The sequence below is a fragment of the Danio rerio genome, chromosome 7 (assembly GCF_052040795.2).
Source record: "Danio rerio strain M-AB ecotype USA chromosome 7, GRCz13ab, whole genome shotgun sequence".
Classification (NCBI taxonomy): domain Eukaryota; kingdom Metazoa; phylum Chordata; class Actinopteri; order Cypriniformes; family Danionidae; genus Danio; species Danio rerio.
In genome coordinates this window covers 42122090-42134501 of record NC_141027.1, presented here as the reverse complement: position 1 = coordinate 42134501, position 12412 = coordinate 42122090, and the positions used below count along the sequence as shown (strand labels likewise).

The following is a 12412-nucleotide window of genomic DNA, read 5'->3' as shown; positions in this document are numbered from 1 at the left end:
AAAGCTTACATTCATTTTCATTTTGCTTCGGCTTGGTCCCTTTATTCATCAGGGGTCTCCATAGCGGAATGAACAACCAACTTAGCCAGCATATGTTTTGCACAGTAGATGCACTTCCAGCTGCAACCCAGTACTGGGAAACATCCATACACACATATACACACATAAACTACGGCCAATTTAGTTTATTCAATTCACCTATAGCGCATGTCTTTGAACTGTGGGGGAAACCAGAGCACCCAGAGGAAACCCACCTGGGGAGAACATGCAAACTCCTCACAGAAATGCCAACTGATCCAGCTGGGAGTCAAACGAGCAACCTTCTTGCTGAAAGGCAACAGTGCTAACCACTGAGCCACCGTAAAAGCTTACAACAATTCTGTTTTTAGATATATCACTTATTGTTTGGTCAGGTTTAAAGACTGCAAGTGTGGCCTACAGGTAGCCACAGGCTAGCCAAACATTACCATAATCTTCTTGATGTTTTTTAACTTAACACAATATATTGATTTATAAATCTGTAATGCAATGTGTCTGTACGCCTGCAGAGGTTTGTTGACATCCTGTCCAAATGGAAAGTGCTCGATCAGCATTTTATTGAGCAGAACAGCTCTCAGTCAGTCAAAGGCTTAAAAACAACACGATTCATAGTCATGTCACACAGGGCTACTTTGCTATGGAACATTTTGTTTCTTTGAGGAACGAATGTTATTAAGACACCTTTAATGTGTAATATGTGTGGTCTCTATGACAGCAGCCGATTGAGTGCATCAGGATGCATGAAGCACAGCTGGCTAAATAACCTGGAGGACAAGGCCAAGATGTACAAAGTTCGGCTGAAGTCTCAAATGATGCTTCAGCGTTACCTTGTTGCACACCGTCAGTGGAAGGTATGATGGACTTATAACATATGGTGGTGTTATAGGATCGTTATCACATACCAGCAAAACACATCCTGCTCTTATGAGGACTGTTTGTCTTTACAGAAACACTTCTATGCAGTGGCTGCAGCAAACAGGCTGAAGAGGTTTCAGCAAAGCAGATCAATTAGTACACCAAATTAGCTATTAACCTGGAGGACAGTGGACATCACAACATCGCACATTGAACTTGTCTGAATGGTTTTGAAATGGCTTCACAGTACGTGTTCAATATGTTCTTGCCTTTCATCTTGTTAAAAAGGTCGCATTTCCCTTAATGTTTTACCTTGCAACACCATTACATTTCATTTACACGTCTTCATCATGCTTTTTGTAGAGCATGGATGGCAGGGTGTGCTTTTGAACCACATGAAAAAGCTGTTGTCCCTTCTGTGAAGGTGTTTTCCTTGGGCACTTCTGCCTTATACTAGTATCTGAATGTTGCTTTTGTCCTCATGGATTGGTATTTTATATTTAGTCAAAATAGCATGAAGATTTGATGTAGAAACACATTGGTCATCTTATGTTTTCGTTATTTTTAGCATGTTGATTAGAGCCGCAAACAAATTGTTAACTTGATACATTTTCAATTTAAATCTTCATAGTTGAAACCTTTTTATTTGTTGTTCAGAATTTCCTGAATGTTAATCCATACTGTGACTTGAAACTGCTTCCTAGGACTTGACTGCAATAGCGGATATACACATTCATATGGTAAAAGCATGAGAACAAAAACATCCACTACGGTGGTTTTGCTCATGGCTTGGCAACCAGCAATCAAGAGCACAGAATCATAGGGTAGTCCTGTTTTGCTATTTTGTAGAGTGTGCTTGCGTAGACAGCATCTAACAGGAGTTTTTTTTTCAGTGTAATACTGATTGTCACCAGTTTTCTGGGTAGAAAATGTCTAATTAAGTCAAAAAATGAGAAGTTAAATTGTGTCAAGAACACCCATTTTATTCACATTAAAATCCAAATGGAAGCAAATGAGTCATGTCTTATTAAAACAAACGAATAAAACCCTTCCAGTTGACCTTGAGTCGTTATACTCCTCCTTTGACGAGTATAACGAATTACAGCGACCCAAAGCAATACAACAGAACACTGAGAAATGAGCTTAGATTAAAACCAGGTAAATCATCCAATCCGTAATGGATTCAACAGTTTCATTCTGACATGCTAAATGAGCTATGATAAAATGCTGCCATTTGTAATACATTATATAAATGAGGATTAAACATCTTACCACATTATAAAAAAATCAATCAGAAACTCTTTTGCAATGGTAAAATGGCATTAAAACAAAACTACAATAAAAAGTGCCATAATTATTCTAGTAATGTCTGTATGTGGGTAAAAATTTCACTCAAGCAGCCAGAAGGGGGCATACAACTTCTCTTGGTAGAATACAGAATTCAGCTCCAAGTGAGATCTTCCAGATATTATGAAAGTCCACAATTAAATAAAAAGAAAATATAAAACTGTACATACTTCAGGAATCTACAGCTTTTGCTTTTAATGCATTTTCCAGGATTTTTCTCTTCCACTCCTCATAGTGGTGAGTCTCCTCCTCCTCAGTCTTCTCAACCCGCTCTTGCTTGGGAGACGTCAGAGGTTTATCATCTTATTAGAAATACAGTGAGAAAGAGAATAATGTTTTATCACCAAACATGACATATGCTTCATCTAATATGAGATATTATATTCTTATTGGAAATAATACATTTCCTTCCATACCATCTTCCATTTCCAGCATTTCAGTGAGTGTCTTCTGCCTCTTTTGAGTGCCTTTGACTGGTTTCTCCAAAGACGAAGCCTCATCTAAGAGTTAGAGTGAATCAGTCTGCTTAATATCACAACTTCAATATCTACTTGAGAAAAAGACCAGGCTGCTCTTTGATGTTCAAGTAAAAACACAAAATATATATATATATGAAGTCTAATTGTGATATGTCTGTGGCCATGGTAACCAGCGAATATGTCTGTTTCTTCTTGACGAAACTCTTTGAAGTATTATTTTTCTTTAATGAAAAAATAAAAAGTTGGCCACCTTCATTTAAAACATCTTTGTTGCACATGAAACAACCAGAACAACCCCCCTTCAAAAATGCCTTTGTTCACTTTAATTAGGCGATGTGTCATTTCACAAACAGCTTTTATTTGAAGTCACACTTACTGCAGATCTCCTGTCCAAATTTCTGAAACTGTGCACAGAGCCGGTCAAAGATGCTCTTCTTGGCTCCAGATGAAGAGGCTAATTTCCTGTCAGTTCTGATTTTCATGCACCTTCAAACAGGAAGGACAGAACCAATTTAGTTTTCCATTTTTCCATGTAAACCAGGTGCGGTTTAGATTTAGAGACTTTTGTGGGCTGTTGACATGCAGAAAATGTTTTTGACTGTACTGGGAGCTAAAGTAGTTTATTATTGCAGTTTGGTTGGCTAATAAAAAAAACTAAATATGCAGTCACCTTGTTGTACGTTTAGATGTGGCCTGTCTTACATAGTTACTGGCTTTAAAGGTAAAGATGTAAGTTAGACACCCAGTGGTTAAACTAGTTATGGTTACTAGTTCCTGGTTCAAAACACACAAGATTGACGACACCAACAAAGGCCGATTTAAATTTTGTTCTAAATAAAAGTAGCAGGACACAATAGAAAATAAATTTTCTATATTAAAAGGACTTTTTGTCCTTAACAACACCTGACCACAATATTTTAGATTAGCTTCCACATCTTGCAGCTGAACAATTAAAAACTGAAAATGACCTCCTCAGGTAAACCTCAACACTTTATTCAGTGTTAAATGCTAATAATGCGAGTTTGAATGACACTTTACTAGACATTTACTGACATATTATTGAAAGAAGCAGAAGACGGTTCTGAATGGCTGTATTTAAATTTGTCATGTTTCATCTGGTGCAAACAGCCAAATTACTCATCACTGTGTATCTTGTCACGGATCATGTTTTTAGGACACGAGGTTACAATGTAGCCTGCTCACCTAATGTTTACATTCATCATATTTGCTAATTAATAACCAGATCAAGTGGCACTCTGAATCTCCATCTCATTTCAGAGGCTGCTACGGTCTACTGGGGGTTGATTTATTGGTAGTAGACATATGCTTTGAGAGCCTTCCTGACTGAATGACTGAAATACTCTGTTTTCCACCAAAGCAAACCCGGGTGCTGAAATATAACTGGGTAAACTTGCATTGGGTCGACTAAACAGCCAAAACAAAGACAGCCATTCTGTTACATAATGCATATTTTTAAAGCAGATTATCTGACTTCAGAATTGTTTTTCGGATAAACAAGTTCACTTAGCATGTTTCTTAAATATCTGCAAACATATTATGGTATTTTTGTGCTTTAGAAGAGTCAAAAACTTACATACAGCACCTTAAAGAAAGACGCTTTGTCATTTTTCTGGAAGCACTTGTTTTCACAGAGGTCAATATGTGGATAACGTGTGTAAATGAAGTACAAATCTAGGTGAAATTAACACACACAAAAAAGCGTTCAATACAAGATTTGACATTTCCAAATATAGTTTGAGCTTCTAAACTGTTTACATTTGTATGAAATATGTGGTGGCTACACACTGCAAGTTTAGAAAACGTGTAAAGGGACCTCAAAAAGGGACGAGCTTGTAGATTACACTGTTGTCGGAGATATAAGAGGTGAGCTTTTTTTTGGTTAAGTTTAACATCCTGATCATCTATGTTTTAGGGTCCGTTCTTCATACATGGATTACTAAGTTAGCTAGATTTGGTTATTGATGGTTATTGACATGATCCAGGATCGTTTCGTTCTCCAAACTGATCTGAGAGTTGTTGTCATAGCAACAAATCTGCTAGCTTAAACCTGGTCGGAAGCAGATTTAAATCATATAAACAGGATTAGATCAGCTTAGTTCAAGCAAAGATAATACAGAAAGTATATACCTAATTCTGATATTTTCTTACAGTAGTAGTTATATCAATTGAGAAACCCCATTATTAAAACTATATAAAGTTATAGTTATTAATAAAATAAATAAGGTTATATATCAATAAAACGTACGCAATCTGCACCCCCGAAATGAAAGTACAAAGACTGCCACCTGGTGGTGCAAAGAGAAAACTTATTGATATGAACTTTTTAGAGATCGCTTTAGTACAATTTGTGTATGATAATAGAAATGCACAACATGTAATATTTTAAAAGCGACAATACTTTTATGCAGTCATAAACATGTTTTGACAGTTAATATTACGGTGATTTGATGCTTCATAAAAGTTGCAGACACCTTTACTAATATCAAAATGCTTTTGTAAACATCCAGTTATGCTTTACACCAATTTAAAAAACGGCTACTATAATAGCACTATAGGTACGATAAGGAAAATCCGCTCTAACTGTAAAACTAAATAAATTGCTCTTGACACATGAAAGGACCAAGCATGCAGCCCACAACAAGGTGTAAAGTTATTGCGTGTAATATTTAACAAACCGTTTCCTATAAATTTGTTATTTTGCTCACATGGATAATTGAATATTAATCAGATGATGTCATTACGCTGCTGTGCCGTCAGCCAATCGTTGCATTGCTGATCATGATTTCAAGGATCGATAGATCAGTCCTTCACAACACACGCAGCGATCTCAGATCAGTTCATCCAGACATTTTAATCTGATTCACAAACTTGTTTGAAGAACCAAATTAGCCAGAGATCAGTTATCAAGATTAAAAGATCCAGGATCTGCCAAATCATCTTAGATCATTTAAGCGAGCTACGAAGAACAGACCCCTAGCGGTTTGTATATTTGTAGCTCTAATAATCTGACAAATTGCACAAAAATAACATTGAATGAAGAGCTATTTTTGTGCAATGTTATACTGACAACACCTTAAGCAGTCAGGCTTGTCATTTTTTGGGGTCTCCCGACATTTCGGTAGTGATCTGCAGTATTTGCAGCACATTTTGGCATTTGCAACATGTTTTGTTAAACCAATGAAACGGTTTTCTTAATTTGTTAGTGTTTTTCTATTTGCACATTTTAAAATGAAGCACATGCGAGTTCTCTTGCCCACATAAACATGACTGTAATGTATAAAAAGTAACATTCAATCAAACTGACCTTTTCAACTGAATTTTGTGCTCCAAAACTGTTCTATGTTATACAGTTATCATTAAAGCCTCACGCTTTGACTACTCAAGCATTTTGAAGAGCTGGCGTTTTCAAAAAAAAATCTATTGCTCAACTGATTAATACCTGATGCAAGTCCCAAACACATAATCATGCACAAACAGGCATTTCTGAACCATTCATTAGTCAACTTGATGATGCAACAATACTGCTTCAACTTCAGAACACTCACTTGCATGCTGTATACAGAGCCGCTGTGGTAAAGAGAGGCTTCGTCAAGTCAAGATCTTGCTGCTGAGCTGCAGGCAAACTGGTCTCATACCTTAAACACATAATGTAACTTTAAATGATGTCATTTATAATCAGTACAAGCTTCTTCGACTGCACCGGCATGAGGTGAATTTTTACCGCTGAAGGATTTGAGAAGCCACTTTAACTGCTTCTAAACACCCAAACTGGACTGCTAGATCTCGGAGACCCAGGTTTGACTGCAGGCCCAGCATGCACTCCATAGTCTTCAAATTGCTGGAGTAGACCTTAGGATTCAGTCCAGACAGTTTGATGGCATACTCCTGTCCAGCAGAATGTTGAAAGAATATTAATTATGTGCACAGTTATTACCAAAGCATATGCATATTAAATATGATATTAATTATGTTATATTTATTATACAAAATTAAAAACAAGGGTCTAAAATGAACACTCCCAAACATTTAACTACAATAAAGTTGGTTTTGGCAAATAATTGAACTACTTTAAATTACAGGTTTTTCCTGAGAATGCTCTGACAAGTTCAAACATGAATATTAATCTCAGATGCAGTGTTGTTGTTGTTGCTGCATGATTCACTGTGTTTTATCACAGCTCGTGATAACAGTATTTTTAGTAGTAGTTTAGTTCAGGGTTACCGATCCACTCTCTCTATGGTTTAAAGTTTGATAAAAAATATAGAGTAATAAAAGTTTTGTGAAGTTGCTGTTATTAAACAATAATATGAATAACACAAACATGTATAGTTAAATGTGTTTCCCTGTGCATAGAGCTCATTGTTACAAAAGCAGGCTAGCTCGCATCAACCAGTCTATTGACCCTGAGTGCGACAAGCGTCATTCTGGTTCAGCCACACTAATTCATAAGTTTTGGTCCTGCCCTTCCCTGCCTTGTTTTCGGAGGCACATTTGTCTTTTTAACCCACCTCGTCCAATTATTGGTTTATTTGGAGTTCTCCCACCTGGTCACACGTTACCCTGTCATTTTCAGAGTTTGTAGCCTTCTTAACCCTTCTGGCTATGTGGTTAATTTTCCTGAACTGGAAGAGCCCTTACCCTCCTTCTGACACTTGCTGGATAAGAAATTTTCTTTATTTATGAAATTAGAGAAAATAAGGTACTCTTTTCACCACCCTAGCACTCTTTTCATTAAAATGTGGAAACCCCTTCGCAAACATGTCAAAAGTCTTCAGGTTGACCCTGTAAGGCTTGAAGCTTACGCTGCTATTCTGAACCAATAATCGGAAACAGAAAGCAGTTGAAGGATGGCGTGTTTAAATCCATTATTTATCTGACTCCATTGTAATTAATCTGACTCCATTAAAGTTGTTATCATCATTGATAAAGAGAAAGAATCTCTACGTCTTAAAGCAGGCAAAGTTGTTTAAGTTACATGTTTAAATATACAGACATTAGAATGACACAAACAAACATACTGTATAAAGAAATTAGCTGTAACATATGCACTGCTGAGCAACAAAGACAGTGAAACTGCCTTTGTTAGCATATGAGGCTACGCACTGGTGTGCGGGAGATGCAGAGTAAAAGCCATTCTCCCAGATCAACAGTTACCTTTCCCTATTATACCCTGAGCAAAGCATTGTCAAACATGAGTGAAAACCAACCCCCAAAACCAGCTGAACATGAGAACAAAGTTGAGGAGATAAAGTGGGGAGAAGAACATTAACATACTCTTCTCAGGCCATGACTCAGCAAATATATTGTAGATTGAAATACAATTAATCAATGTCTCTGTTGATTTCATCACTACAAAACTGAAGTCATAAACTGTAAAATGGCACCAAACATGACAAAGTTATCTGAAAGAAGAACACAAGTAGATGAATTGTGTATGGTGAAGAGCACATGGTTACTCTAAGCAAATGGCAGAGATGTGTATCGGAGCTGTGAGGAACTCTGCCTCACCAGGAGGACTCATCCCATGCTTGGAATGTCTCAGTAGTCCTTCATTAGCATAGAAGGAAAAGTATATAATATTTTCTCAGCTTACAACCCTGTTCCTTCTAATTGAGTGCCCACCCCAACTACCAGCTTGGATACTAGTTGTGGTCAGCACATTGTAGACCTGTAAGATTTCCTGTAAGATTGCACTACTGTTTTTTATTTATCTTTTTTTTTTTTGTTCGGTCTTTTTTTTTCTTCAAAAAAAAATTTCTGTGTATTTGCTTATTGTTACATGATCTATATTATTGTGATGTGTTTTACAATGTATAAATAAAACATAAAAAAAAGTGTTTCCCCAATATTACTCTTATGAAAAGCACAAGCGGTTTCATGGCTGGTAAATTTTCAGTTGCTTGCCACTGGGAAAATGTTAGTTTCATCACCTGCACACAATATAAAGATTAAAGGTGCAGTAGGTGATTGTTTTCAGAAACATTTTTTGTTGTGCTGGTTAAAAGTCTCTTTACATTCCAATATTAATGATTAAAGTAAATGATCTAAATGTATTTAAATGTATTTTAATTTATGGGTAAGGCAGAAGACTACAAAATGTTCATTCAATGAAACATTTTCAGGCCAATAAATCTGATAAGTAGCCCAAAATATCTTTCAGCAAATGTAGGTTTGAACAACTGCGTACCTGTTTATACAGATCCTCTGATGCACGTTCATGTGGGCCGCCGTCATGAGTGACAGCACTAAAAACAAATGCTGAATCCAAACTTTTTAAAACTCTGAATCAATATTGGAGTTACTTTTGCACAATGGAGGAAAGATGACACCATGACTTAAGAGTTTAAATTACACAGGTAATGTTCTGTTTTAAAACTATTTTAGTCTTGCAAAGCAGATGTAGATTATGAATGGGTTATATGCACAGAAGTGTTGTTCAGCCACTAAAATCATTGAGTGAAAGATTGATGCGACTTTTCAGTTTTATGAGGTCCTTGAACAGCATCAACAATGGAGATTTTTATTTATTTTAACAACAAAACATCAGTAAATTGCGTTATTCGCCTAGCTCGCTTTAAGGTGAAGTTGATTTTATATTAACATTGGTTCATTTTTGAACAATGACAGTCTGTGTAGTAAAAGCTAAGTAAAGCTCCCTTTATTGTTCACCATGCTACTCTGAATATTCGGTCTGAAATAGCATGCAGCATGGCTTAGTAATAGGTGTAATTCCTGAAACCCGGCCAACCACTAAGCATACAGTAGTCGCTTTAGGAAGAAGCCCATGAGAGAGTGAGCCTGATGAGAGAGTGATGACAAGTTTGGCTTGCTAACTACACTACTGAAAGCGTGCTAGATAGATTTAATACAGTTTTCTAACTGGCGAATGACATAATCTAGTGGGTTGTCTACAGTCATCTTTAATGTGCGCATTTGCAATTTCTGGAGGCGTGGCTTTGGACGACGGGAGGGACAGTGTTTTCAAATATATTATGCTAACCAGTTAGCATTTTGGCAGATCACCTACTGCACCTTAAAATCATTTTACATTCCCATTAAAACGCATTTAACTTTTCAAAACTTGTTTAAATTACTTCTGTTCTACTCCACGTGATTTTATTTTCATTTTTTAACATGGTGTTTCTTGTCTTTAAACTAAATATGACATCTGGTGCATATGGAAAATGTAATATGTTTACTTTCCTAAAGCATACATTTTTATTTTGTTTAAGGGATGGACACAACTGTTTAAAATGATTTGTGTGCATTTAGGACACGTACCACTGTAGCTTCAAAATTTGTCTTGGCTTATTTAATGAATAACGTTAGGTCATTTGCTTTAAATACCAGCAGATTTCTTGCTGAATTACAATTCAATCTATATTGATCAATATAAGAAATTATGATGCAAGACATGACAGATATTAGACTGTGGTGGCGAGTGAGGAAATAAACCACAATAATATAAAGTTCCTCTTATGTATGATGAATAATGGCCACTAAAAAGTACGCAGATAAAGACCAAACAAATAAATTAGAGAGGGAAAATACGCAGCCATATAAAAGTGTCATGCAAGTTACGTGTGTATGTTTAAACTGCACAGCACACAAAGGGAACAGGGTCGTACCTTGTCCAGAGGAAACTTCATTGCAGTCGCTGCCAATTCAAGACAAATAACAGCTTTGCTGGTTGCAGTCCCAGAACCCAAGCCGACACATTTCACTTGGGATAATCGCATGTACTCCTCTGCTTGACTGAAAACAAATGGATGAGTTGTCAAGATGTTCTGCTACCAATATTGTCCTCTCAAAGCAAGCGACGAGCCACTAAATAGTAAGTTACACTTGAACACTCACCTTAACACTTTAATCGATGTTATCCCAATCTTCGAAGCAAGCTTACGAAACAACTCTTTATCCATTTTATAAACCCTTTACTGCAACAACACAGCAGAACACAACAGAGGACGCTCCACAGAACACTGAACAATTTCGCGCGAAAATGAACACGTGTCGCACCAGGAATAAACGTTCTGGCCTGTCATTGGTTGCTTCACAAATGGGCGTGGATAACGTCGTTCATGATCAACATAAATTCCTTGTAAATAAATTTTTTATCTGTCGAAGCGACGTTAAATTATTTTATTGTCATTAGATGCTAACCGAATGTTGTTCAGAGAAACTATTATTTTCTAAATACAATTTACCTCAGTTATTATTCTATAATGACACAACGCAGCTAATTTTACTATTATGGATACATAAATAATAATTCTCAGTATTGTTTCTAGAGGGTTTTAAAGACGGATAATACAGCTTTTATGTCTTGTGATGTGTGCGGGCAGCGCTCGTCATGAGGCGGAACAGCAGCAGTCACATGATACGACACATTCACAGGGGGGTCATCCAGTATTTCCTCTAACATACCTGATAATCATGGTAAGATTTTACGATCATCATACGCATACTTGATGGATGCTTTATATGCGCCCTTGAGTTGTTTATACCCATGATGTTGTCAGAGGGACACTGGGATCTCTTGATTTAGTTAGCTATTTTGCGTCTGTGAAGATGGCGTTAGCATTAGCGTCAGAGATGCGGAGGCCTACATGCACATAATTATTCTCATTTTTCTGCTCTCTTATGTTTATTCTGCAAGCGGTTCAGTATTCGATCTGCAGGTTAAGCATATTTGTAGGTGTTGTGTTTTACTGTTATTACAATCCACAGATTTTATGCAAAATTAAATGTTTTAAACTGCTAATCCTGCTAGCATTAGCCTGGCTTTTTCATTATAGATATGTTTACATTGGCAATTTTTTATTCATTTAATAAAATGCCGAAAATACCCTAAATGTAGGTCCTTTTTTGCATATACTTTTCACATGTGGAAGTTGTTTTAGGATGCATAGCATGAGCTATAGTCACGGGTTCATTCATTCATTTGAAATTAAATGATGGGCTCTTGTGTTGCAGTTTTTCATAACTCAGTTAGAAATGCTACGCATGCCAAGTGTTACCTTTCGTCCTGTCACTAACGAGGACTCAACCAGGAGGATGTATTGTTATTTTGTGCGTCACCCCCCAAAATTACTCCTCCATGAGCAACACAGACACTTCTTCAGTCCTTTAACTCCTGTATATGAGCAATTCCACCCTTATGGATGTGACTTTGCATTAAAAACTTAAAACAAAAATACACAGAGAAAGTATATGTTAACATTATATTGAAACATCTGTTTATATTTTCAAAAACTACCAACCGCAGAGTTATGGGATCAGAAAAATATCAATCTATAAACATTTTTATATTTTGAATGATGTAAACAAGCATGCGTTATGGATCTGATCAAAAAACTCTGTTTACAGTACACAACATACTCTGTAGAAATTCTGTGAATTAAACTGCACAACCCCAAAAAAATTAAACCAATCACAAAATGTTAAGAGTCGGCTCTCTATGATTGATTTTATTTGACATTTTTGCAATTATGAGGTAAAATCTTGGTTATGGATGGGACGGATGTCAAATTAGCAGTTGTGCTACTGTGGTAAATCAAATATAATTGTTCGAAAACATTGACAGAGATATTTTTGAGTATTTTTATAGTACTGTAAAATAGTCGCCTACACAGAAAAACCTAGAAAGGGTTTCACTATTTTGGTGAAAA

The 12412-nt window shown here is 36.4% G+C and overlaps 3 protein-coding genes across 6 annotated transcripts in view; 2 read left to right on the top strand and 1 right to left on the bottom strand.

Moving 5' to 3' along the window:
* The window catches only part of mylk3 (myosin light chain kinase 3), a 37387-nt gene extending 35480 nt beyond the window's left edge, over window positions 1-1907 (top strand). The window contains exons 12-13 of one of the 3 annotated variants that reach the window (XR_015494827.1): window positions 132-890; window positions 987-1907. Coding sequence is in view for 2 of the 3 variants with exons in the window: in XM_087259638.1 (XP_087115764.1) it covers window positions 755-890; window positions 987-1064 (214 nt within the window). In the remaining variant the exon portion in view is untranslated. 3 annotated transcript variants of the gene reach the window in all.
* Window positions 1857-10705, bottom strand: orc6 (origin recognition complex, subunit 6). The gene is given in 7 exon segments (NM_212671.2): window positions 1857-2543; window positions 2658-2741; window positions 3097-3206; window positions 6287-6376; window positions 6463-6626; window positions 10370-10496; window positions 10599-10705. Coding segments are annotated over 7 exon segments (771 nt in total). The 5' UTR covers window positions 10664-10705; the 3' UTR covers window positions 1857-2412.
* Window positions 10706-10861: 156 nt separating this feature from the next.
* Window positions 10862-12412, top strand: part of vps35 (VPS35 retromer complex component) — a 55245-nt gene continuing 53694 nt past the window's right edge. For both annotated transcript variants that reach the window (XR_015494829.1, NM_001025517.2), the window contains exon 1: window positions 10862-11180. Coding sequence is in view for 1 of the 2 variants with exons in the window: in NM_001025517.2 (NP_001020688.2) it covers window positions 11073-11180 (108 nt within the window). In the remaining variant the exon portion in view is untranslated. The remainder of the gene's footprint in view (window positions 11181-12412) is intronic.